Here is a 25,587-nt window from a genome sequence, read left to right as displayed (position 1 = left end):
TTTGGGAGTCCCAGCACTGATCCCTAATCGGATCATCCCTGCGCCAGCCACAGGGACATCTCACAAACCATGGCACAGTTTGGTTGGAATGGTTAAAGCTCATCCCACTCCAACCCCCTTCCACACTTTCCACCGGAATATCCATCCAAATCCTCCAGGCAACGGAAATGCAAGCGGAAAATGGAAAAGCGCTAAAAATGGAATTAATTCAGATAACAAAGCAGAAAAAAAATCCTGTTTTATTACAAAAGATTTGCTGCCTCAGCCGCTGCGTTTGGGCAGGAGATGCCCAGAGTTCCTGGACAAAAACCACAGGAACAAACAACACTGTGGGTTGTTTCTTTTTTTAACTGGAAAGGGAAAAGCTGCTGTTTCTACACCCCAACACAGATTTCCACATGAAAATAATTCACCAAACCCAGCACGGTCAGAGCTGCTGCCAGCCTGCCCATGGGGAGCTGGGGACTGTCCCAGCAGGGCCAAACTCCCCAAAAATGTGACAACACCTCGGTAACTTTGGGGTGAAGGCCTCATTCCCTCCTCCTCCTCCTGTCCCTGCAGAGGACAGGGAGCAGCCACGAGGGCCAGGGAATAATGGGGACATTCTTCCACCCACCCCAAACCTCCCACGGCAGGGCCCAGGGCCTGCCACAGAAACGGCCCCATTTTAATTTAAAGGAACAAAGGACATTCCCTGAGCACCCTGGGGCTGGAAATAAACCCTAAAAGCAAGAGTTTGTGTCCACAGCTTTTACATCCTGGGGGAACTCCATGGGGTGGTGTCTAAAAGACCAGGATCAAGCACGTTGGATAATATAAAATAAATTCCTGGTTTGAGTTGCCGGAGCGGAGTTTGCCTCTCCCAAACCAACTCCTGCAATCCAGAAGCTCTTTGCAAGGAGAAGACCAACATGAAGCCTCCAAAGAAGCTGAGAAGCAGCCAGTTTTCCACAAATCCCTGGTTTAGCTCAACAAAAGCCAGCAGAGGCCTTTCCCTGTCCCAGAGGGAGGGTTTGGGATGCTCCAGGGCTGGGGTGGCTCTCCCAGAGCCAGCCTAAGCCAGGGGCTCTGCAGGAGCAGCTCTGATGCCTTCAGTTTGAGCTCTCCTATTTCACAGATTTGGGACTGCCCTGGTACAGAACTCTGAGCTCCACAGAAAGTGTCAGCAGTTCTCCTCACAGCTCAGGCACACAGAACAATCCTTTTCCAGCCCCAGAACCAAGGACACCGCTGCAGCTCCAGCCCCAAAAAGTGCAAACAACAGGGAATGGAGGAGAGCAGTCTGGGAGGGTGGGACTGCATCACCTGAGCTGGAATTGGACAATGAACCCCAACATGGAAATGGACCAAAACTTATCAAAGGGTGAAACCTCCGCACCCATTGTCCAGCTTGGGTGTAGCCATGGCCGGGCTCTTGTGCTGCCCAAGGTGAATCCTTTGAGGCCTTTTAATAAATCCCTGCTTTATTCCTTTAGCTCTGCCCAGCCTCTGCTCCAGGCAGCCTCTCAAGGCATCACAGATCCTCTGGGATCTGATCCCACCCAGGAGGAGCTCCTGGGGCAGCTCCTGAAGGCTCTGACAGCCCCAACACCTTCCCAGCTCTCTCTCCCTCATGGACACACTGTGCCAAAGCCAGGAGAGATGAAATTCCTGGTTCCTCCAGCTCTGCATCCTCCTCCTCCTCCTCATCCCACATCAACATCCTTGCCCCACCACGAGAGATGAAATTTCCTGGTTCCTCCAGCTCTGCATCCTCCTCCTCTTCATCCCACATCAGCATCCTTGCCCGCCACGCTTCCACTGGCACCTCAGCATCTCTGGGGTTTCAGCCACCCCACAGCCCCTCCAAGCCCTGTCCTCTCCCACCTGTGCCAGGTTTGCCCTCTCCAGCAGCACAGATTTGGTTTTAACCCCACGATCCTGAGATTTTGTGCACCAACATCCATAAAACCCCTGTCCTGGACTGTCACAGCTCTCCCACACGCGAGGGTTTATGGCACCAGAGCTGCAGATGGAATTCCTGTCACTGGAAAAGGGGGAATACCCCAAACCCACTGCAGAGCAGAGGGAATGCTCAGCTGGGAACCACAAAGAGCCTCAGAATTATTTTATTCTCATAAAGATAAACCTTGGATCCCTATGGAATGAGCAGACCCTGCTGCAAGCCCAGCCTGGAATTTGGGGAGAGGAGCAACTCCTGATGGTTTTGGGCTCTCCAAAAGCTGCTTTAAACGAAAAATGGAAAAGGAGAGGCCTCTCCTGCCAGACAGCTCAACATAAAGCACATTTTTGGGCAAACTTCAAAAGTTTAACCCACCCTGAAACTCGGGCACGGAGCAACTTCAATTTGGCAAAACATCAGCCGTGCTTGGAACCCCAAATCCAGCCAGAGGAATGCTGGGCCTGGGAGGGATGCTTCACAAGGAGATAAAGTATTAAATTTCTGCTAAATCTCAAGCAATAAAATCAAATTCGAGCTTGGAGGGAAGGGAAGGGAATGAAAAGGCCGATGTGGAATTGCTTGGTGAAATTTGTGTTTCTTTTACTTGAGAGGGACATTTTGGAGTTTATCAAAACCAGCTGCTGTCACAGCCCCACATCCGTGGTCCTGGAACAGGGATGTGATTTATCCCATGAAATCTGTAAACCAAACAGGACAAAGCTCTCAATATCTTCTACAATAAATTCTTTCAACAGGTAAAGCAAATCCTGCAGCGAGTTTTCCTAATGGGTTACAATGACAAAAATCAGGAATCCAGGAGCTCTGGGTGGTTTGTAATTTTTAATGGTTTTGGGCTCTCCAAAGCCATAAAACCATTAAAAATGTGGAATATTAAATGATGAGTTAATTACTGCCCACTGACACCTGTAACTCTGACACACCCATGGCATGCTCAGGACTGGGATGAAGAAAATTCCCAGCAAGGAATTCTTCCCAAGATTTTAGGAGAGCAAATTTTGGCAAAAAGTCAAATACTTGGATAAAAATCCAATATTCCCATGGGCTGGCACCTTCATGACCATATCAGGCATGGTGGAAACTCCTGGTTCCACACCCAGACCCAGCTCCTGGGATTTGATTTTCCTTATTCCCCTTTCCCAAGCCATGGCACAAACTGCAGGACAGATACCCAAGGTCTGGCATCACCTTGGGCTCAAATCTGCCAGCTGGAAAAGTGGGGAATATCTTCAGGAAACCAGGACTTGGGAAGTGGCGATGAGATCCAAGGATGAAGGAAGGACCAGAGTAAGAGGAGACCTAAAAAAGTTAATTCTCTGTTTTTTGGGATCAAAGGCAGCTCTTCTGTTACAGCAGGAGAAACAAACTTCAATCACTTCATCCCCTATTCACCCACTTCAAAAATTCCTGCCTGGAATCTCCAGCAGGCCCTAAATAAGGAGGCGGACTAAAAATCTCCAGGGAAATACATCAGAGTATGGATAAATAGAGGTTTAGTCTGGGAATGTCACAGCACACCCTACAAAGGGCTCTCCTGCCACAAAAACCACAGGGATTGGTGCCAAAAATGCAATAAAAGGCTCCTGGATGTGCCAAGGAGCTCCTGGGACAACTCAGGGAAAGGCAAATCTAAAATTCTCCATGAGGATCTGGCTAAATTTGAATTAAAAACCAAAGGGGTTTCACCCTGGTTTGGTCACCACCTCTAACCAGCAGCACAAAAAAAAAAAATCCTGAATCTGGGACAGAGATGTGAATGAAGATCAGCAGCGAGAGATTCCATGGAAGGGGAGAATCCCTGCAGCCTCTGGAGCAGGGGCAGAGCTGCTCCCAGGCCCTGGCACAGCCCCAGGGCAGCAGTGCCCCCCTGACCCCACCGCAGCCAGATTCCTGGATTTATCACCCCATTTATCCCTGCGTTTCCAGTGTTTCAGGAGACTTTGTGTCCTGTTTTATTGCAATGTTCTTATTGCTGTTCACGCACCCCTAAAACGTGAAATGGATCCTAAAATGCATCCCAAATTTCCCCTGTCTGCAGCATCATCTCCTAACCTTTACTGTTCCTCCATGGAGGAGGAGAGTGTGAAACCCATCCAGTCCAATCCTAAAGGGAACTTTTCCTTCAGTCCAGGGTGCAAATAGAACCAAAGTGCCAGAGGAACAGCCAGGAATTCCAGAGGGCTCCCCCAGAAAACCCAGCCCTGTGCAGGTGTCAGGTAAATCCTGGAGGAGAGGAAACATCAGACACCCAGAAGTCAGGAACATCCTGACTGGCAGTTAAACCTACTCCATGGGTGATGTTGAGGCAATCCCACTAAAATCCTGAATTCTTGCCCAAAGAAGGGCTCTGGGAGGGAGATGCTGCAGCCTGGCAGGAGCACGGGACAGGAAATCTGGATTCATCCCTGGAGGATAAACAGGAGATGAAGGAGTGAAGGAAATCCCTGCTCCCCTGGGTCACTCTTCAGCTCTTCCAGCTTGGAAGGAGAGTGAGACCCAAAAATTCCTACAGGATACAAATACAGACACCAAACAGGGCAAAGCCAGGGATAGATGGGTTTAAACTGCCAGAGGGCAGGGCTGGATGGGAGATTGGGCAGGAATTGCTGGCTGGGAGGGGGGCACAGCTGCCCAGAGCAGCTGTGGCTGCCCCTGGATCCCTGGCAGTGCCCAGGCCAGGCTGGATGGGGCTTGGAGCAGCCTGGGACAGTGGAAGGTGTCCCTGAATGTGGGATGCAGGAGTCTGGAGAAGCACCAGCACCTGAACTTTAATCTCTGCAAGACCCAAATCCAGTTCCTGTCTGCAGCACAAACCCCAAAGTTGAATGAGGAAAGTCAGGTTTGACCAGCTCTGAGACCTGCCTTTGATGGCTGTGCCTGAATTACCCTTCCCCTTCTCCTGGCACAGCAAAGGGCTCCTGGAGCTCCCCTTGGCTCTCCTGTCAGCCCCTGTGCACCCAGGGAGTTCAGGTTCACTGCTCAAAGGGAGGGAAGCGTCCATCAGCTCTGTTTACCAACACAAGAGCTGAGGGAGAGGGGAGGGAAGGCACCTGGAGAGCTCAGGATCCACCCTGCTCCCTGCCCACGGGGAACTCCTGCTGGAAAAACCCTTTGTGATGATTTTTAGCAACATAAAAGTGTGGCACCTACACTAAAAATCATTAAAGAGCAACACAAAGAGCCCAGAAACATTCCCAGGCCGTTCCTGCTGCTGTTGGATTCCCACATCTGTGCTGCTGTTCCCAATCCTTCCGCTGAGATCAGAGCAGGACGGGGTCTCACATCACCTGCCAAGCTCCCACAGGCTGCTCCAATTGTAATTAACTCCTGCAATTAAAATATCCCCCTCTTTGCCTCGGGGCCAAGGATAACACATCCCATGATTTCCATTGTGGGCTGCTCACAAACTGCTCGTGGCAACTCCTGCCCTAAGGGATCCCACGTGGAGCAGGGCCACCTCCATGGGGACACTGCTGCTCCTTCAGGTGACACTGATCAGGGAGGGGGTTTTACCCCTCTGCCCTGCTCAGGTGAGACCCCACCTGCATGGGGAAGGACCTGGAGCTGCTGAAGCCAGTCCAGAGGAGGCTCCAGGATGATCAGAGGGATGGAGCAGCTCTGCTGGCACAGCTGGGGTTGTTCACCTGGAGAGGAGAAGCTTTGGGGTGACCTCAGTGTGGCCCTGCAGGACCTTTAGGGGCTCCAGCAGTTGCTGGTTGAGGACTCCCCACTCTCTCCTCTGCATGAGCAGGGGTGGCCTGACACCCTTGAGTTATAAAAGCAGAAATATCCCTGAGGGAGAAGAGGGGTGGAGAAGGGATTTTGGTCCCAACTCCCCAGCAGTGTGGAATATTGCACTGGGAGAAGAGCAGAAGCAGCAGCAGGACCCCAGGAATTCTCTTTTCTTGGGGAAGGGGAGCTCATGGAACTCATTGGCTCTGGGATAAGAAATCCTGCTCCCACCAAGTCCCACCAAGCTTTAATTCCAAGTCCCTTGCTTGCCCCACCAAACTTTAATTCCCTGCCCTCAGCAGCTGAATGAAAACCCCAGCACGGCCCAGGGCAGCTCTGGGGAAAGGTGGGCACTCCCTCACCTCATCCCAGAGTCCATAAATCCATGGATGGACTGCAGACCCTGCCCAGCCTGTGCTCCACTCAGAGGGACCCACCATGGCAGTGGGAAATCCAATCTTGTCCTGGGCTAAGTGGACACGATCCAGCTCAGTTCTGTCACAATTCCTGGTCATGCCGAGGCCAGAAAAGCCCTTCCAGCCACTGAGAGGGAACAGGAAGGATCTGATCCTTGGAAAACACAGATCAGTGAATTCCTGGGCAGGAGGAAGAGAAATGCCATTTTTAATACAGATATTTCCACGATCTTGGCAAGGGCAGCAACTCACAATCCCTGTTTTCCGTGAAAATTGGTCAAGAGGGAAAAGCCTCTGGAGAGAGCTTGGAGGAGTCAAAGATTTTCCCCTGGAATGGGGAATGACAGCAGGGTTAGGAAAAAGTTTCATTTCTTTGTCTTGAGCTATCTGGAGGCAGAGTAGAAAACTTGCTTATAAAATCCCATTACTAGAAATCCCAGGAAGTGGAACAAATGGGTCTGAAAATGGGAATACTCCTAAGGCTGGGAAGAGAAACCAATGTGACTCCACAAAGGGATTTCATAGCTTCAAAAAAATTAAAAATTAAAAAAAAATATTAAAAATAAAAGACCAAAACAAATAGGAAAGGGTGTCCTGTTTTAAGCTGGTGGGAAAAGGCTCCCTCCTGCTTTTATGTGAATTTTATCCCCAGAGTGGCTGGGTTTTGTTGCAGCACAAATGACATCATACAGGACATGACTGGATGGCTCCACACACAATTTTACTGATCTGGGGAGTTTTTAGGCTTGAAAGAGCTAATCCACCCTGAGATCCCCTCCCATCTTTTCTGGAGAATGCATTCCAGAAACGATAAGCAAATTATCTGACATTATATCTAATTACAGAAGCTCCTAATTACACATCCCCGTTTGGAGGCAGCGGAGCAATCGCTGCGCTTCCCAGAACAGCAATTCCTGCAGTGCACAGTAAATCAGCTTGTGCTTGCCACTGATTTGAAACTTTAACCTATAAATTAAATTAATAAGAGACAAAGGCTTCTTTTGTGCATTCGCAAGCCTGTAGGATTTTAGAAATAATAGGACTGGAAAGTGATTTATATTCCAAGATTAAAGGTCAGTTTGGCGCACACGACTTTGGAGCAAAACACCACGGCAGAGACTTCAAATTAACTCATTCCTGCACCCCCTAACACTGGATTGTTCTTTTTCCAGAGCTACAAGGGCTTGCTGTGAGAGCTGGAGTACTCAGAAGATGGAAAAAAACTGGAGAGATTCTTCCTGATCTCTGGGAAGGAAGGAGACGTGCCTGGGAATTGGCTCGGGCCATCTGAGCTGATCACTGAAGTGACACAACCTGTGAGCTGCACCTCCAGCCAATCCATGTCCCTCATGGAGAGGCTGAAACCACAGGGAATTGTATGGAGAAATATGGGAATTGTATGGCAGAAATCACCTGGAAATTGGAGCCATGCAAATCAAGGGAAGGGCTCGGGTAGTTTTAAAGTTCTGCCCATGCTGGGATTTTCTCCTGGCCTGGCTCTGTTTTATTCTGGGGGAATAAAAATTCCAGCTGAGCTTAAAACCTTTCGTGCACAACAAAAAATATTATCATGGAATTGGTTTGGGCTGGAAGGGGCCTTAAACTCATCCAGTTCCAACCCCAACACCTTCCACTACCCCAGGCTCTTCCAAGCTCCATCAAGCCTGGCCTTGGACACTTCCGGGGATGGGGCAGCCACAGCTTCCCTGGAATCTGTGCCAGGAATGTTACCCAGAGAACTGGGATTGGTCATTACATTTATTCCCAAAAGAAAATCCCAAAAAGAGGCTGGAGGAGGAAAAGGAGGGATGTGCACCCCTGCCCACCACTGGGAATGCAGCTCCTCCAGCAGAACTGAGGCAAGGGACTTGCAATGAGGGAAAATTCCCTACAAACACTGAGAAAAGTGGGAATGGATGGGAAAAAGGACTCTCCTTAAACTGCACCTGCTGAGGAGGAGACCAGGAAAGAGATTATTTAATGTCCCTAAAGAGATTATCTAATGTCCCTAAGCGCCAGGAAGGATGAGAGCAAATTCCTCTACTCGTGCTCATGGGGATTAGTTCTGACCATTGGGAGAATCCAGAGGTGGATCCAGAGGTGGATCCAGAGGTTCCCCTTGGGAGAATCCAGAGGTGGATACATCAGGATGAGGGCTCTGGGCAAGGTCTGGAGGCCCCAAAGCCCCAGACTGGAGGATGAGGACCAAGACACCTTGTAGAAATCAAGGAGCTGCCAACACCACCCCAGGAGGCCCCTGGGCCTTTCTGCTCCCTAAAGCACCAGGAAAACCAGACCTGGTAAAAAGCCCTTCGCTGAGAGGGTGGGGAGATCCCAGATCCCCAGAGCAGCTGTGGCTGTCCCTGGATCCCTGGAAGTGTCCCAGGCCAGGCTGGAGCACCCTGGGATAGTGGAAGGGGGTTGGAACTGAATGGGCTTTAAGGTCCCTTCCAACCCAAACCACTCCATGTTACCTCTAAAGACTGGAAAATGCTCTTCTGCCACTTCCCCCTCTCATTTCTGCCTTCCAGAAAGCATCAAAATTTGTCATCTTCCTTCTCTCTGCACACTTCTTAAAACACCCCATTAACAGGCTCAGAAATCCATAATTTAAGTAATTACCAGAGCCTTGCCTGTGTTATCTTCTGAGCTGCCAAACCTCCTGGGCCCTGCACGTTCCAGGAGCAGTGCACTGTTCCCCACAGGCCTGGGAGCTCAGGGATGTGATGGGATGCAACATTCCTGCCCCTGGAGGAGCCCAGGGAGGACAGGAGCCACTGCAGGGGCAGAGCTGCTGGGGTGGCTGTTGTGAGGATTAATCTGATTAGGATTGAATCAGACCCAATGCGTGGAGGGGGGAGGAAAAGGGAATATTTAAGGGAAGTGAGGAGGGTCCTGGGTGGTCTGCAAACGAGTTGGGAACAGTGGGAGAGTGTGAGGAAGAGATGAAATCCAATAGGTGTACAGGAAGCTTTCACCAGGCTTAAAACAAATCCGTAAGAAAAACAGCAAAGAATCCAGGAAGAGGAATTGTGTTACTGCTGGAAAGGGGATTGGCATATTCCCAATGCAGGGTGACTGACAGCTCTGCTGCTGATCCCACAGCCCAAACCCTCCCCACACAAACCTCCCCAGGGGGGAAATGTCCATGAAACCTTCCCTGCTTTATCCTGGTATTGCTGGGAATCGTGGAAAGCTGAGGGAACCGGGGGCAGGTGCCACCCACCTGCTCCAGCGGCAAAGGGGGGAGCCCAGAAGCTGTTTCTGAGTAAATACAGATGCTTTTGGTGAAGAGTCACAGAGAGAAAACCAGATCCGAACTGCAGGAAAGAGAGAAATGAAATCCTGCCCCAAATCCTGGTGCTCCAGTGCCCGTGGAAGCTGTGTCTGGGTGGGATCATCACTGGAACTTAGAATTGACTTGGAATTCTGGAATAGTTTGGGTTGGAAGGGACCTTAAAGCTCCTCCAATGCCATCCCTGCCATGGGCAGGGACAATTCCACTGTCCCAGGGTGCTCCAGCCTGGTCTTGGACACTTCCAAGGACCCAGGAGCAGCCCCAGCTTCTCAGGGAATTCCATCCCAGCCCCTCCACACCCTCACAGCCAGGAATTCCTTCCCCATTTCCATCCAGCCCTGCGCTCTGGCAGCGGGCAGCCATTCCCTGTGCCCTGGCAGTCCATGTAGAAGTTCCTGCATGATTCTGCTTTGGGTAACTTCTCCCTCAGCACTGCCTCCATCCCATCTCCTCCAGCAGGCCGTGGCCTCCTCAATCCAGAGAAGCCGGGGCTGTTTCCTGATGCTGACTGGCAGCTCCACCTTTTATTTTGATAATTCTCTGACCAGACACTCCTCTCCCTTTCTCCTGAATTCCCTGCCAGGATCCTGGTCCCCCTGGACACAGAACTGATGCTGATTTTGGGGCGCTGGGACTCCACTTCCCACCCGTGTGTGCGTTTGATGCTCGGGGAACACGAGGCAGATCCTGCTCCAGCCCTGCCTGCCAGCAAAGCCCTGCTCCCACCAGGCCCTGCCTCTGGAAAGCTGCTTCCCTGCCTGCTCTGCTGGGATAAACTATCCCCCAGCACATCCCGGCGTCAGTCTGCTTTTGTGCTGCCTCAGGCCAGTGCTGTAAATCACCCTCGTCCTTCCAGCACATCCTGTGAGGGCACAAACCCTGGAATCCCTTCCCACTTGTTAAACCTGGCCTAACTGGGCATCACTGTCGGTATTTATCACTCCGTCTCCTCAGACTGCAGCTCCACCAGGACGGTTTCACTTCTGGGAATGGAGGGCTCCGAGAGCTCAGCCCTCATTTTCTGCAGCACTTCCAAACCCTGGGAATCCAGGGCTCCTTCCCAGACGGGCTCAGCTGGAAGTGCTATCCCAGCAAACCCAACCTGTGCAAGCCCAGCACGGCAGATCCTCCGAGCCAGGCTCAAACCCCACTCCTAAAGCACTTGCTCCCTCTTTTTTTAAGTGATGGGCACCTCCAGGAGAGCAGAGCCAACCCAGCCTCGGGAATAACAAACCTTTCCAGCAAACTGCACTCAAAGATCCCTTGAATCCATGTCAGAGACCTGGGGCTCATCTGGAAAGCTCTCTGAGATCGAGCTCTCCTTGCAGAGCCCCATACAAAGTCCAGACACAGCCTAATAAGCTTTTGATGTCCTGCTGACATTTATCTGCCAATATTATTGCTCCAAGCACTTACCCTGTGATGGATCTCATTATTTCCTTGATCCCAGGCCAGCTCAGCCCTTGGCCCTTCCTCCAGCCTCATGGAACTCCCCAAAAACCCAGCAGAGAGCCCCAAATCCTCAGCTTCCAATCCCCCCAGAGCAGCAGACATGGGAACAAAGACAAGTGGTTTTGCAATTCTGCCTCTGGAAAGGTCAGTTCCCAAAACTCCTGATCAAATGGGAAGGAAAAAAACCAGCTGAGCACCAGAGTGTTCCTCCCTTGGTATCAGTCACCTGGACTCAAAGAGCAGTTTGCTTTTGCCCCAAGAGATGGAAGTAAATTGCATTTACAGCCCCCCACGGGCACAGCTTTGTTCCCTCCTTGCTCTCCTTACCCAGAACTCATCAACAGCAGCTCTGGTTCCTACACAGAGCTGTCCCACGAGGGCAGAGATGGAGCACAGCTCGTCTCCCTCCTGTTTTCACGGAAACACAGCTTCCAGGGGATGAGTTTTCCTGTTCCAGGCTCCACATCCCACGGTCAGTTCTCAGAAGTGGCCCTGAGCTCACAGCCACGTGTCCAGCTCACCCTGAGCCCTGCTGGACCTCCACAAACCCTTCAAATCACTTCTGGGGAAATCTGGGAAATCTCCTCACATCCAGGCTGCCTCCTGTGCCAGACTCAGCCACAGCCCTGAGCTGGAACCAGCAAAATCCACCAGCAAAAGCCTCCAAGTTCACACCCTGCACAAGGGAAGGAGCAGAGACACAAACTATTCTGCATTTAATTACATTTAGGAGGGAATCCTTCCCTCCGAGGGTGCTGAGGCCCTGGCACAGGTCCAAGCACTGTAAACTTAAGATGCTCCATAAATATTTTATAATTATTAATGTTACCAACAAAAAGATCCCCAAAATTATTTACATGGTGACTTCCTTTAATAATTATTGTTTTCTGTTTAATTCAGCACCACTTCCCTCGCTTGAATTTGCAACTTTAGGATTTCCAGCACGAAATGTGAGCACCTGCTCTCCCTGCTAGGAACATTTTCCCTTCCAGCCATGCAAACCGTTGGAACGAAGCCCACCCTGAGCCATCCGGGCTCATAAAAGCAGCTCATTTTCTGATTCATCCCAACAGATTGCTAAATATTATTTACTTTTCGTTTCATAATGGCTCGGAAAAAGCTGGATGAAAAGCTTAACGAGGTCTAATCCAGGGGAGAGGAGGGAGAAAAGGAATGAAGAGGCAGTTAAGGAGCAGTTTGAGCTTCCTTATCGCCCTTATCAGCACAGCTATCAGTCAGCAAGGCCTAATTAGGCACAAAAGCCATTGTGCTTCATCCAGAGCTTCTCCAGGAGCTGGAGCTCTGCCTGACGGCCTCTGCTTGGGAACAGCACTTCCACAGCAATTAGGGACAATCTGTCCCCTCAGGAGTGGCCCCTGTGGCTGTGCAGGGTCTTGGGGACAGAGTGAAGATTTTCTCAGCAGCAGCGACGCTTTTGGAGCTAAAATGGGGCTGGGATTCAGCAGAGTTCAGTGGAATCCTCCAGACTTTGCTGCTCTGTGGTGACCAACCCACCCCGAGCTCCTGCAGGGAAGCAAATCCTGGATCTCACTTCCAGCTCTGACCAAGATCTGGTGCTCCAGGAGTTTAGTTTTGCTTTCCCTTTATCCTTTTGCCTCAAAATCAATTCAGCTTGGAAAGACCTGTAAGGAAATCAAGTCCAACCATTCCCAGCAGCACCACCAGAGCCACCACTGGCCCATGTCCTCAAGTGCCACATCTACATGGATTTTGGTCACCTCCAGGGATGGGGACTCCACCACTGCCCTGAGCAGCCCTTCCAGTGCCTGAACACCCATTTAGGGAAGGAATTTTCCCCAATATCCAAATTAAATCTCAGCCTGAGGCCGTTCCCTGTGCTCCTGTCCCTGTTCCCTGGAGCACAGCCCGACCCTCCCGGCTGTCCCCTCCTGTCAGAGCCAAAAATCCCCCTTGATCCCCCTTTTCTCCAGGCTGAGCCCCTTTCCCAGCTCCCTCAGCCCCTCCTGGTGCTCCATTCCCCTCCCTGGCCACGCTCCAGCCCCTCCATGTCCCCCTTTGCTCGGCCAGGTCAGTGAGGTGCCCAGGAGGGACCCATGGCTGTGCCCAGCACTCGGCCTGGATTCGGTGCCCAGCAGGGCTCCTGCCCCAGCAGCTGCTCCCACAGCTGTTCCCACCAGTTGGTGGCTGAATTTTCCAAGATATCTGTCTGGAATTAAAAAGGAGCAGCAGCAGCAGTTTGGCAGCCAGTAGGAAAAATGCATCAGTGGATTGCATCCCACCCTGAGCACCTCCCTGCTGGGACAGGAGAGACCAGACCATGCAGGACCTGCCCTTCCAAAACCCCCTGTGATTATCAGAACTGCTCTGCCAAAACCTCCACCAGCATCCAGAGGCTCCTCCTGGAGTGGTTTGGGTCAGAAATGTCCATGTTTGGTGGCCTGTGCCACCAGAGCTGCTCCGTGCCAGGGGATCTGGGCGCAGGGAGCTCTGCAGGGCTCTGGGATTTTCCCTGCTGTGCCCGTGCCAGGCTGCACCCCCAGATAAAGCCTGGAACAAGGCAGTGGTGAGGCCCTGGCTGCTCCCCCATCCCAGTCCTGGCTCAGACCTGGTGCCTCCCAAGAGGGGCTGCAAAGCTGCTCCAGCCCACCTGGCAGATGTCCTGCCAGCTCCAGAAACGGCCTGGAGAGGCTCAGAACCTTCCAGGGCAGATTTTCCCAGAGCTGCTGGGCTCTGGGAATGATCCCTGTGGGGCAGGCAGGGACAGGGGGACACGCTCAGCCGTGTCCCCGTTGCACAGGCAGGGACCTGAGGCTGCCTCAGTCCCCCTGGCAGAGGGGATGGATGTCCCAGGCACGGTGGGATCCATGCCAGAGGCTCCAGGGAAAGCAGAATTCCAGCTCCAGCCTGCAATGCTGGCTTGTGGATCTGTCAAGCTTGGTGCCCACAGCAGATAAATCTGAATAATCCTGAATAATGCCAAGCAGCCCTGAGACCCAGAGCAGCTTCTCCCTGCAGCAGCTGCACCAGGAAGAGCTTCACTGAGGGAAAACTCCTTTTTTATGGTATTTCTTACAGGGCAAAGAGCCCTCTAACCACTGAAACAACAGCAACCCCAAAAAGGGTTAAACAAACCCAAGGATGGAAGGTTTCAGAATTCCTCCTGCCAGGTGCCACGCAGGCGTGTCCATCTGGATGTGGTGATGTGGACACACGAAGCTCCAGGACATCACAGGGACTGGGATCCCACCCCACAGCCCCTCCAGGCGCAACCCACGTGCTCACCTTGGAGCCCCTGGCCTGGGCAGCACAGAAATCCAGGGAGAAGGAGGTGAAATTCCCTGTTTGTGGTGTCTTGCCAAGCTGGGATTAGAGTCTGGGGCTCCTGGCACCCACAGGCACCATTAATGCCCCGAGCCTCAGCCCAGGCAGCTTCCAGGTGCCAAAGCTGTGCCTGGTGCTGAGCAAAGTCTTCTCCAGCTCCAGCAGAGCCTGAATTCTCTCCCACAGAGAGATTCCAGAATTCCTGGAGCCCATCTCCTCCTGAGGGACCCAGGAGGGTCAGGCTGGTAGGAAAATCCCCCTCCTGTGCCAAGCATGCCATTGCCCTCTCCAAATCACACAGAGAGCTCCAGCAAGGCTGGGATGAAGGCCCTGCACACCAGAAGGGAAGGAGGAAGGGAAAATGACCCATTTAACCATAACACCACTGGACTGTCCCATCCACAGCTCCTGACAAAAGTGGAAATGTTCTTTTCCACGGGCAGAGCTGCAGGTCCTACTACAAATAAATAGTCCAGGCAGGGATGGAGGCCATGTGTTTCCATTAATTCTCTTGGCACAGGAGCCCATGTAGATCTTGGATGCAGCTCGTGCTGGAGCAGGAGAGCTGGGGTGGCCAACATACATCTCAGCACAACCCATCTGGCCTAAATCCATCCCCAGCCTGCTCCAATCCCCACTTTTATCATCCTAATTACGAGCAGATTCCCAGCTCCCTCCCTCCCTCTTCAGCTGCCCCCTTTTGTCCCTCCCTCTGGCTGGAATCAGCAGGTGAATCCCAGCTTTAGGTATTTTTGTTCCATTATTGCTGGTGGACAAAATTTGGCCTCTTTCATTTTCCTTTTCTCTCAGCCTCTTTTGTGGGGATTAAAATAATTGATATTGATAACGAGATCTGCCCCCTGCCCCTGGTCCCAATTACTTGCACAGGCTGGGGATCCTGCCTTGTGGATCTGACAGGAATGGTCTCAATTATCCCTCTGGGCTCCAGGACTGATGCTGGGATTGATTTGGGATTATTGGGGCTGATTGTTGTGGGATGGGGTCAGCGCTGGAGCCGGCCTGGGCTGCCTCAGAGCTGCATTTTCCCCAAGTGCTGCCAGGTGCCTGGAAAAGGGGATAATTTACTGCAGCCACCCCCATGCTCGGGATCAGAAGGACAGCACTGGAGGGGTTTTTCATCCCAGGTTTTGCTGGGGGTGAAGCTGGATCCTTGGAGCTGTGGGAGAGCCAAGGAGCAGCAGCTTTTGGACAGGCCCAGCCCCACAGTGAGGGGAAACCCCAGTGAAAGTAAATGAGAGCGACACAGAAAAGGAGATTTAAAGGTGAGGAGGCAAACAAGAGCTTTTTGGACCTGCAAAATGTTATTTCATAAAGTTATGGAATTGTTAAAGTCAGAAAGGCTTCTGAGATCATCAACAACAGCAACACCAGCCATGTTCATCACCATGTCCTCAATCCACGTGGGTTTTGGTCACCTCCAGGGATGGAAACTCCATCACTGCCCTGAGCAGCCCTTCCAATGCCTGACCACCCTTTTAGGGAAGGAATTTTCTGTCATATCCAAAGAGCCCGACCCCCCTGGCTGTCCCCTCCTGTCAGGAGCTGTGCAGAGCCAGAAATTCCTCCTGATCCCCCTTTTCTCCAGGCTGAGCCCCTTCCCCAGCTCCTCCTCATCATCAGACTTGTATTCCCAAATATTTGATGGGCACAGATTCCAGGGCAGAGACATTCTAACTTGCAGTGGCCGTGAGGTGAATCCAGGGAAGGGAATATTCCTTCAGGACATTCCCTTCACCAACCCAGAGCTTCTCACCCTGGGAACATCACTGGATGCAACATTTTCCTTTCTACCACCATTTCTATAAAACCCAAATGCAAAAATAGAGGTGAGGAGAGAAGAGGAGCCAATTTTGCCTCTGGAACCAGAGAGGGGATGAACTCAGAGCCAGCAAAAAGCCCCAATTTATAATCAAAATGCAACATAATCGCTGCAACAGATGTCAAAAAGATAAACCCACGGAGTTCTGAACTGCCAAGGATCTGCTGTGCATGTTGGAGAGCACAGGGATGCTCTGATTCTGTCAGATGGCCACGTTTTGGGGGTGTAGGCAGGAACAGCACCACAAAAACCTCCCTTCTCTTTTCTCCTCTCCCTGCCCTGCAGCAGATTTACAGTGCAAGCTCTCAGAAAATCTCAGGTTTGCTCCTGGATCCACGATGGGGAGGGGAGGGAAGGAGAGAAATTGCTCTTTTAGGACTGTGGTTGGGAAAAAACAGCATCACCCAGCTGGCACAGGGACATGGCCTGAGTGCCAGAGGCTGGGATAAAGAGGGAAAACATGGAGAGCTGCCTGGCAGGAGGGAAAAGGTTGGGGGAAATTATTTTACAAAAGAAAAGCAGACAAGAGAAATGAGGTTTTGTGTGCACATCACTCACCTCGTAGTGATAATCCATGCAAGTTAACTCTCTCCAGCAGCGATCTCCTCGGATTTTAATCAGCCCCTGAGGGAAAAAAGGGCGAAAATACTGTCACAATTATTTTATTTTACTTTGTTTGGTGTCTCAAGGTGCCAGCTTCTGTGGTTAAACTGCAGGGGTTGAATGAGACCCACGGCACATCCACAGCCCGGGTCCAGTTGTGGTTCCCAAGGGAACACAATGGATCTGACTCATTCCACTGCCTGGTTACTGAAAATCTGACATAAATCCTTGTGGAATATGCCAAATTCCCCTTCCAGGAAGAAGCCTCAGCCACAGCTGAGCCTTTGCTCAGGTCTGAGCAGCCCAGGGCTCCTGGCATCGCTCCCAGCATCCCCGGGAAGCAGCAATAGGAAAAACCAGGCTCTGTCCCTGGGATAACAGACAAAAGCCAGCAAGATTCACAATTTTAACATCCAAACCCAACGGTTTCCCTCGGGCAAAGCCACCTCTGCTGCCTGTGGCAAAGGGAGCAGAGCCACAGTGCTGGGGATGGGGACACAGAGCAGGGATGGGGACACAGAGATGCAATTAAAATAATTAGAGAAACAAAAGAGGGGCAGGGGAAGGAAGCTGCCAGCCCCAAACACAGCTGGCTGCAGTGCTGACAGCTCTGCCCCACCTCAGGTTAGAGGCTGGGCCAGCAGGTATCCCCTGCCCTGGGACCTCAGAACAACGAGAGGGGACATTTCCAAATCACTGGGTCCATTCCAGGGCTGGCAGCAACACTGGGATTGAATTTCTTTGCCTCGGAGATGAAGAGCAGAAAGGAACCAGTCGGCCAGAGCAGGAAAGACACCTGGGCAGGGATGGGCTGGAGCAGGAAGCCGAGCAATCAAGGCTGGCTTTGATGTCCAGGAGAGGTCCCTGATTAAGATCACAATATCCCAAATTGAGGAAAGCTTCACTAGTCAAAAGGCCGAAGCAGCTCTGTCATCTGCATACAATTAGGGGGTATTTGCCTGCCTCTGACATTGCCCTGATTGTGATGGTCCTGCCTTCCCCAGGAGGAAAACCCTGGGAGATTCTGGGAGCATCCCGAGGAAGGGATCAGTGACCTTCCAGGGCTAAAATCTGAGCTCAGAGGAGGAGATTCCAGCATTTATGAATTCCATCTAAATTCCCAGAATTGGAACAGGTTGGAAGAGACCACAGTGGCTCCTCTGCTCCAACCTCTCTGCTCACGCTAAAACAAATCTCCACTTGCAGCATTAAATAAAGTTTAACACATTTGCAGCTCAAAAGAAATTCAAAATTCCAGTTAAAGACCCTCCAAAACTGTCCAGACCTCGGAAATATCCAGGAATATCCAGTTCCCAGGGCTGTATATCTGTCTGACAGCTGAGAGCACAGGGCAGAGCAGAGTTTATGAACTCCTGCCTGACAGAAAAGGGATGCAAACGATATCACCCAGGATTTCTGGGATGGCAAAGCAGTTCTGTCTCCAGGGATTTACTCAGCAAGTAAATCTGAAGCAGGGACAAGACACCCTGACTGTCAGCAGCCACTCCATCCTCCCCTCCCCAGGCTGTCCTGCCCTCCAAGCTTTTCTAAAATTACAGGATCTGGTGATAGCATCTCCCAGGATGTGCTGCAGCTCCAGCCCTGGCAGGGCCAGCACACACTGAGGAAGCTCTGTGGAGGAATGCTGGAATATTAAAACAGGACAGTTATCTTGATGACCTTCCCTCCTCCTCCCTTCCCCGGGCTGTTATCAAGCTCTATTATCCAGCAGGGATAATTAAAACTCCAATTAAAACGAGGATGGGGAAAAGCAGCGCTCTGAAAATCCCGATTTTCCCTGCAATGACTCACTCAGGCAGTTCATCCCTTTCTGTTTACTAGAAAGCTTTCAAACAGGAAAGTCTTCCTATCAAAGATGTTTTGCAGCATAAAAAAATCTCCCACTCTCATCATGAGGGGGTTTCAAGTCAGCTTTACCCTGAGCTGTCTTCGAGGCCACTTCACTCCCACACTGGCACCCGAGTTTTCCAGTTTTCCCAAGGATTTGGAGCAAGAAACGTGCACAGAAAAATCTCTGTGTGCTGAGGCTTCAGCTCTGCTCAGGAGAGGCAGGAAAGGAGAAGGAGAATCACAGAATTCCGGAGCTGCTGAGGCTGGAAAAGATCTCTGAGCACCCAGGCAGCTCTGCCCATCCCAGGGGCTGCCGGAAATCGGGAAGTTTTCAGGAACACAAATTAAATCTGAGCTCAAGGCAAGCAACCAGGTGGCCAAGTGAACCAGCAGAGGCCCTTTCACCTCCGTGGCCTGGCTCTGAATCCAGGATTATTAAATTCCCACTGCTGGTGGTGGCTGCAGGGACACGGGGTCGGGCACTGGTGGCACTCCTCGGGATAATGAGAGCTCCTGGGGAGGGGAACTTGGGGTCCTTGTCACAGGAATTTACAGCAGGAGCAGTAGAAAATGTCGCCCCTGGATTGAATTAAGGTCCAGAATGAAATATGGGCTCAATTCCTCCTCTCCTGCCAGGTTTGCTCCCTGCAGGGCACGGCCGAGGAGCTCGGGGCAGGATGGAGATGCAGCACCTGCTTGGACCTGGAAAACCCCAAACTCCAAACTCCCCTAATTAATTAAGGGCAATTAAATCCAGCAGCATTTCTCACAGGGCAAGGAAAATTACATTTAGGATTTTTTTTTTTTTTTTAGATTTACTTTAATGGTGGATAATAAAACTCCTGGCTTTAATCACTTTGCCCCCACACCAGCCCTGCTCTGAACATGGAATAAAACACTCCCAAAGCAGGGGAAGTGTTCCCATATTTACAGAATGCCAGCAAACAGGATCCAGTGGGATGCATCAGAGATCCAGGGGGGATCCAGCCCCCACCTGAGGGGAGGGAAGGGCTCAGCTCCAACACCAAATCCCCAAATTCTGCCCTTTCATCTTCCCCCGTTGGCTGTGCCCAACTGTGCCCCTTCCAGCCTGCTGTACTTGGGTGATTCAAAGCAAAAAAAAAAAGCCAGAATAATTAAAATGTCATTCAAGCCCTAAGCCCATATGAGTCACTGTTCCAAAAAATATCTGAAAAATTCCTTCAGGAGTGGGGGATAATTATATTCCTCCCTATCTATTGATTTTTCTCTACAATGCAGATGTCAGATTTTCCACGGCTTTTTTTTTTCCTTTTTCTCCTCTTTTTTTTTTTTTCTTTTTTTTCTTTTTTCCCTGGAGTGAGTGTCAAGGAGGAACAAAGCACTTCTTTGAGACTTTTTCAGCCCAAAATTAATTCTGAAAAAAATGGTACAGACAGGCCAATAGCACGGGAAGCTGAGCAAAAGCTTGGTGACTCAAGCTATGTCTGCAAAATTCCCTATTGATCCCAGCTCCAGAGGGAAGGGTGGGGAATGGGGCACCCACGTTATAAATTTAGAGTCAATTTAAAGACCTTTCTATGTCTTTGCCGTACAAAAGATGGGCAAAAACCCACCCAAAGTTCCCAACTAAATTCTAGATTTTCATTTTGCTCCTGCTATAAATAAGGGAAGCTTCCAGGGAAAATCCCAGCTCCGTGCACTTCCCACCTCTGCTACCCACAGGAAAAGTGGTTTCACCATCTCTGTGAAAGCCAAACCCTCACCAGGGTATTCTGAGACAAATTTAGACCCCAGTGTGTGGGAGAGGAAGGAGCTTCCGAAGGTGACAGCTAAAAATAAAACCATTTCAGGATTATAGGGCAGGGCTGGAAGAGGCTCCTGGAGAACCTAAACCTGAGGAATCCAACGAGACCAACTTCAGCTGGGGGTCCAAAACCCCCTCAGAGCCCCAGACCTTCCCCATGTCCCTCGCTGCTGATGGATCAAGGTCCATGGTGCAGGAAGGATGAGCTGGATCCCAGGTTTTCTGTCCTGCAGGGAATGTCCCACAGGGAACAGGTGACACAGGCACAGCCTCTGCCGCAGCGGTGACAGCAGCAAGCCAAGGGTGAGCACCAGAGCTGCACCTGATGTTCCCACCAACCTCACTGAATTCAGGTTCCTGCTGCTCCTTCCATGAGAAGAGAGGAGTAACAGGACGCTCCATGGCTGGAAGGGTCTGAGGACAGGCTGGATGGGGCTGGGATGGCGCCAGGTGTCCCTGCCCACAGCAGGATGGGCTTTAAGGTCTGTTCCAACCCAAACCACCCCCTGGTTTACAATTCCATAGCCAGGGAAGGACGGCTTTGTGCTCCTCAGCTGGCTCTGCTCTGCACCTTGTCCATCCCAGCCCTGTCCAGCTCCAAACCTGGCACCTCCACACCACCCTGAGAACGCTGTGAGTGTCCAAGGCCAGGCTGGATGGAGCTTGGAGTAACCTGGGACAGCAGGAGGTGTCCCTGCCCACGAGGGACCTTTCCAGGATCCTGCCATGATCCAGGGGAGAAAACCCCACCTGCCTGCTGCCCCCTGCACACAGGGGCTCTGAGGTGGCCCCAGGAGCTCAGGTGAACCTGAAGAAGCTCAGGTGAACCTGCAGGAGCTCAGGTGAACCTGCGGGAGCTCAGGAGAACCTGAAGAAGCTCAGGAGAACCTGAAGAAGCTCAGGTGAACCTGCAGGAGCTCAGGTCATCCTGCAGGAGCTCAGAACCTGCCCAGAGCCAAACCAGAGCCACCACAGCCACAAAGCCCCGCATGGGCGGAAGCCTCGCAGGAGAACTCCCTGGGGTTGACTTTGCTTCCTTTGATTTGCTGCTGTTTCCCTCCATCAAATCCCCCAAAAAGCCCCTCTGAGAAGCCACCAGCAGCATCTGGGGGGCTCTGAAGGCAGCGCTGGAGCAGTGGGTGAAAGGGATTCTGCAAAACCCTTGGCATCGGCGGCTCCTGCCTTTTCCAGCCACCAAGGAACAACAAGTCCCGCTGCCAAGGGCCATTACAGACAAATGGAGAGAGATCAGAGGCACAAAGGAGGTTGCTAAGGAGTCAAGTGTGGGATCCCTGCAGAGAGGAGGAGGCTGCAGCTGGGACGGCAAAGGTCAGAACATTGCAGACATCATTTTCCAAAAATTCCCATGAAGGGCCGGCGCGGGAGCCGGGAGCTGGCCCCGCCGTGCTCGCCGAGGAATAATGAGAAAGGCAGCGAAGAAAGCTCCCTTTCTTCCCTCCTACCCACGCTAATGTAATAAAACAAATTAGAATAATTATTCTCCATTGCAGGCCCATAATGCCCAGGATCAGGGCACGCCTGTCACCGAGCTGACATCTACATCCGCTGGATTCTGCTGCTGCTCCCCCCTCCTGCACCTCGGGATCGCCCCGATTCCAGCTTCCATTCGATTCCATTTTTCTGCAGGCATCCAGATTCTGTTTGCTTCAAAGTCTTCCTTATTTTTGCCAGAAAGTTCATCTCCCTTCTTAGCTAATCACAGCCCCACCCTTTCCAGTAACCTTTCAAATGCCACCCACGTCCTGACACTTTTAACAGGCTCCAAGCAAAAACAAAACAAGGAACGCCGAGAGTTTCACATGAACCGCAAGGTTCTGAAAGGATTTGCTGCAGTGGGTTAAAAGAAATATTTTTTAACAGCAAAGAAAATTCAGAACTGTTTAAAAACATATTAAATAGCAAGTGATGCATAAATTATCTGGAAGGAATTGATCCTTTTTTTGTGAAAAGACATCTCAGAGAAAGATGGACAAATCCACAGGAAAAAACTGTGATAATTTAAGGGGAAAAAATTTGATTATTATAATTCTTCCTGTACTATTTTTCCCCCAAAACTGTCACTTTAAATGATCTTTTATCCTCCTGCAAAAGGGGAAAATATCTCTTGTGTAGATTAGAAACAGCAAAGGACTGAAATTATTTTCTAAGTCTCTGCCTGCCAAAAGCTGCTCCCAACTCCTCTGTTCTGCAGCCACTTCCGAGGACGTTCCTGAACAGCTCAGGGGGGCTGAGCCTGGATTTGGGAAGAGGGGGGGCCATCCTCACAGAAAGGGAAATCTGGGAAGTGGGAAAAAAAATTAGAGAGAAATTTTGTTTACAGGAAGCAAAGCAAGGGGAGGCACAGCCAAGTCACAAATCCCAAGTGGAAAAGATGCTCTTGGGTTTCCCAAAAATTCCCTAAATTCCCTAAACTGCCCCTAAATTCCTCCTCAGAACCTCGTGTGTGACATGAGGAGGAGCAGAGGGAGCAGCTCCTGGGAAGGGCTCTCCAAACTGGGAGGATAAAACGGGGAAGAAAATCATTCCTGAGGGACCCATCCCAGACCCTGCAACACTTTAAAGGGCATCACACTGAGAAGGGGTCCAGGGCACTGCACACAGGGCAGATTATTAAAAAAACCACATTTCTGTTATAAAGAATAGAATTATCACAGAACACACCTATTAAAGGATCTCATTCCTGGGACAAGCCCAAAGTTTGGGATTGGCCTCATGGCCCCAGGACCCATCTGGACACAGACCCCAGAGTCCTCCCAGCCCCAACACCTGCAGCAGCCAGGCAGAGATTGGCAGCTTTAAGTCTGAATTTCCTTGCTTTGGGCACTTTTAAATTAAAGTGGTAATGTGCTTTAAATCCCGTTTCCCTGGTTTTTCACTCCACTCTTCAATCCTTTCCTGCAGAAAGTAATCAAGATGTCTCAGACTCACACTCACTGCCCCAGCCACCTTCCCTGGTAACTCATTCCATATGGCTGGGATCCTCTGTGAGGCACAGCTCCACCTCCATTCCCTGTTTATTCCCATTTTCCAGCCTGCTGTTGCACCCCTGATGCTCAAAGCTCCCCCATCTCCTCTCTGCATCCCCAGCAGGGAGAATTTTTCCTTGTTTTCCCTGTTTCCTGCGGCTGCTCCATCCCTGGGAGGGTCCAAGGCCAGGCTGGATCACCTGTGACAGTGGAAGGTGCTGGGCTTGGAACTGGATGAGTTTTAAGATCCTTGGATGAGTTTTAAGATCCTTTGGATGAGTTGGAAGAGTTTTAAGACCCTTTCCAAGCCAAACCATTCCAGGGTGATATTCTTTGCACAGAACATCATCAAGTGGGCACAAGTGGCCCAGGAGTGCTTTGGATGATGGGCACATCCCAGCAGGGCTGAGAGATCCAGGGAAGTGCTGCTGGACACCAACCCAGCGCCCAGGATGCAGCCAGAGCTCGCAGCCCAGGGGTCAGCCAGGAACAGCCCAGGGCAGAGATATCAGGAGAAGCCCCCCAGCACTGCCCCCTCAGCCACCCCAGGGCTGGAGGATGAACCTGCTGCCCCAGGGCTCCTCCCAAACCCCCCTGAGATGCCATTCCCCTGCTCCTGCAGCTTCCAGGTGCGCTCAGCGCTGCTGCAGTTGCAGGCAGGTGTTGATGACAGCCAAATTCTCACATTTCTGAGCTCCCACAACGCCCCTCAGCCCTTGCCCTGATGAAGAAGCAGAAACTCTCTTTTATGGTTTACTTTAACAATCCCTGAGGACTTTCAGGGCACAAGGAGCTGCTCCAGGCTTTCCCCAGGATGATGTTGGCAATTCAGCAGCTCCAGTCCAGCCCTGGGCAGGAATTTGGGCTCCCCCAGCACGTGGCTCTCACCTGCAGCAGGGAATTCCCCGGAATGTATGGACTCCATGAAGCTGTCACCTACTCTCAGGCCTTGCAGGAAAAACCCAGGACTAATGTTTGCTCAATGGGGTTTTAGCCACGAGGTGTATTTGATGGGGAGCTCCTGAGCAAGGCTGCTGCCCAAAAAACCCCCAAAACAACCCCAAAATGAAGCAGGAACCTTTCCAGTTTGGAAGCACAGGATGGGGGTTCAATCAGAAGCTCCCCAAAAAGCTCCAGGCAGAGCTGGCACCCGTGGGACTGGGCTTTGGGAATTCACAAGATTCAGGAAGATGCTGGTTCCAACCAATCCATTTTTTGGGAATCATGGATTATTAAACTCTGCACTTTGGGAAAAGGGCTGCCAGGAGCTCCCTCAGGACCCTCAGCCTGCAGCAAGGGGCTGGGAGAAGGGGCTGACACCCCCCCAAACCCACCCAGCACCGAGGGAATGGAGCAGCTGGAAAAGCAACTCTGCCCGCTGGATCAAATATTTGTGTTCCTGGAGAGAGGGACAGGGCTCGGAGAGCACAGCAGAGTCCCCAGGCAGCTGCAGACGACAAAACACCTCAGTGCCACCACGCCAAGGACCCTGCTGGCAGTGGGGCTGCTCCTCTTGGGAAGTCCCTGTGGCTTGGTTAGCACAGAATGTGCTGTGTGGTTGGAATCACAGAATTACTGGGGTCGGAAGAGACCTCCAGGACCACCCAGCGCCACATCCAATGTCTCCAACACTTCCATGGTGACTTCACCACCTCCCTGGGCAACTCATTCCAATGCTGACCATTCCCTCAGAGAAAAAAGAAATAATAGCATTTAATCTGACCCTCCTGGAGCAAGTTGAGGCTGGGCCCTCTCATCCCTTTGCCTGAGGAGTGGCAGAAATCTCAGCACACACCTCTGCCTCCCACCTCGTGACTCTGATGGCATCACAAACCCACACCTGGCATCTTCCAAGCCTCAGGAAATCCGAGTGACAGAGAGTCACAAACAAAATGACGAAGCCATCAAACCACCGAGCTCTTGTGAGGGAAAGCAGCCCTGCAAATGTGTGTTTGCATCACTCACTGCCTAACGAGCTGCCGGCTCACACAAAGAGCCCCTATTCTGTGGCATGTTCCTGGGAAGCATCCCTCTTTACATCCTGCTCTAATGGATGATTAGGAACATCAAACATATAGATTGAATCACGTAATTATGCCTTTTAAAAAGGCAGCAATATTTGAGCTCAGCCCAGCACTCGCTGCCAATCAAACCCCGGCAGCAGCGCCTGCCTGAGCTCCTCGCCTCCCACCACAGCTGGGATTATCCCACTTCTCCCTAAACAAGCCCAGCCAGCTCCTGTGCACAACACAGTAAGGTCTGGACATGATTTTTTGGGAGGAGGTTTAGCCAGGAAACAGCAAAACTCCCTGATCATGAAATGGTTTGTGTTGGAAGAGACCTTAAAGATCGTCTCGTT

At 51.4% G+C, this 25,587-nt stretch overlaps 1 protein-coding gene across 1 annotated transcript in view; it reads right to left on the bottom strand.

Annotated features, from left to right (window-relative positions):
- Window positions 1-25,587, bottom strand: part of LMF1 (lipase maturation factor 1) — a 143,931-nt gene that overhangs the window by 65,827 nt on the left and 52,517 nt on the right. Inside the window, exon 6 of the mRNA XM_031061065.1 lies at window positions 16,560-16,625. Coding sequence (XP_030916925.1) covers window positions 16,560-16,625 — 66 coding nt within the window. The remainder of the gene's footprint in view (window positions 1-16,559; window positions 16,626-25,587) is intronic.

The sequence above is a fragment of the Geospiza fortis genome, unplaced genomic scaffold (genome assembly GCF_000277835.1).
Source record: "Geospiza fortis unplaced genomic scaffold, GeoFor_1.0 scaffold213, whole genome shotgun sequence".
NCBI lineage: Eukaryota > Metazoa > Chordata > Aves > Passeriformes > Thraupidae > Geospiza > Geospiza fortis.
The sequence above is the reverse complement of the archived record's forward strand: the minus strand, read 5'-3'. Positions and strand labels throughout refer to the sequence as shown.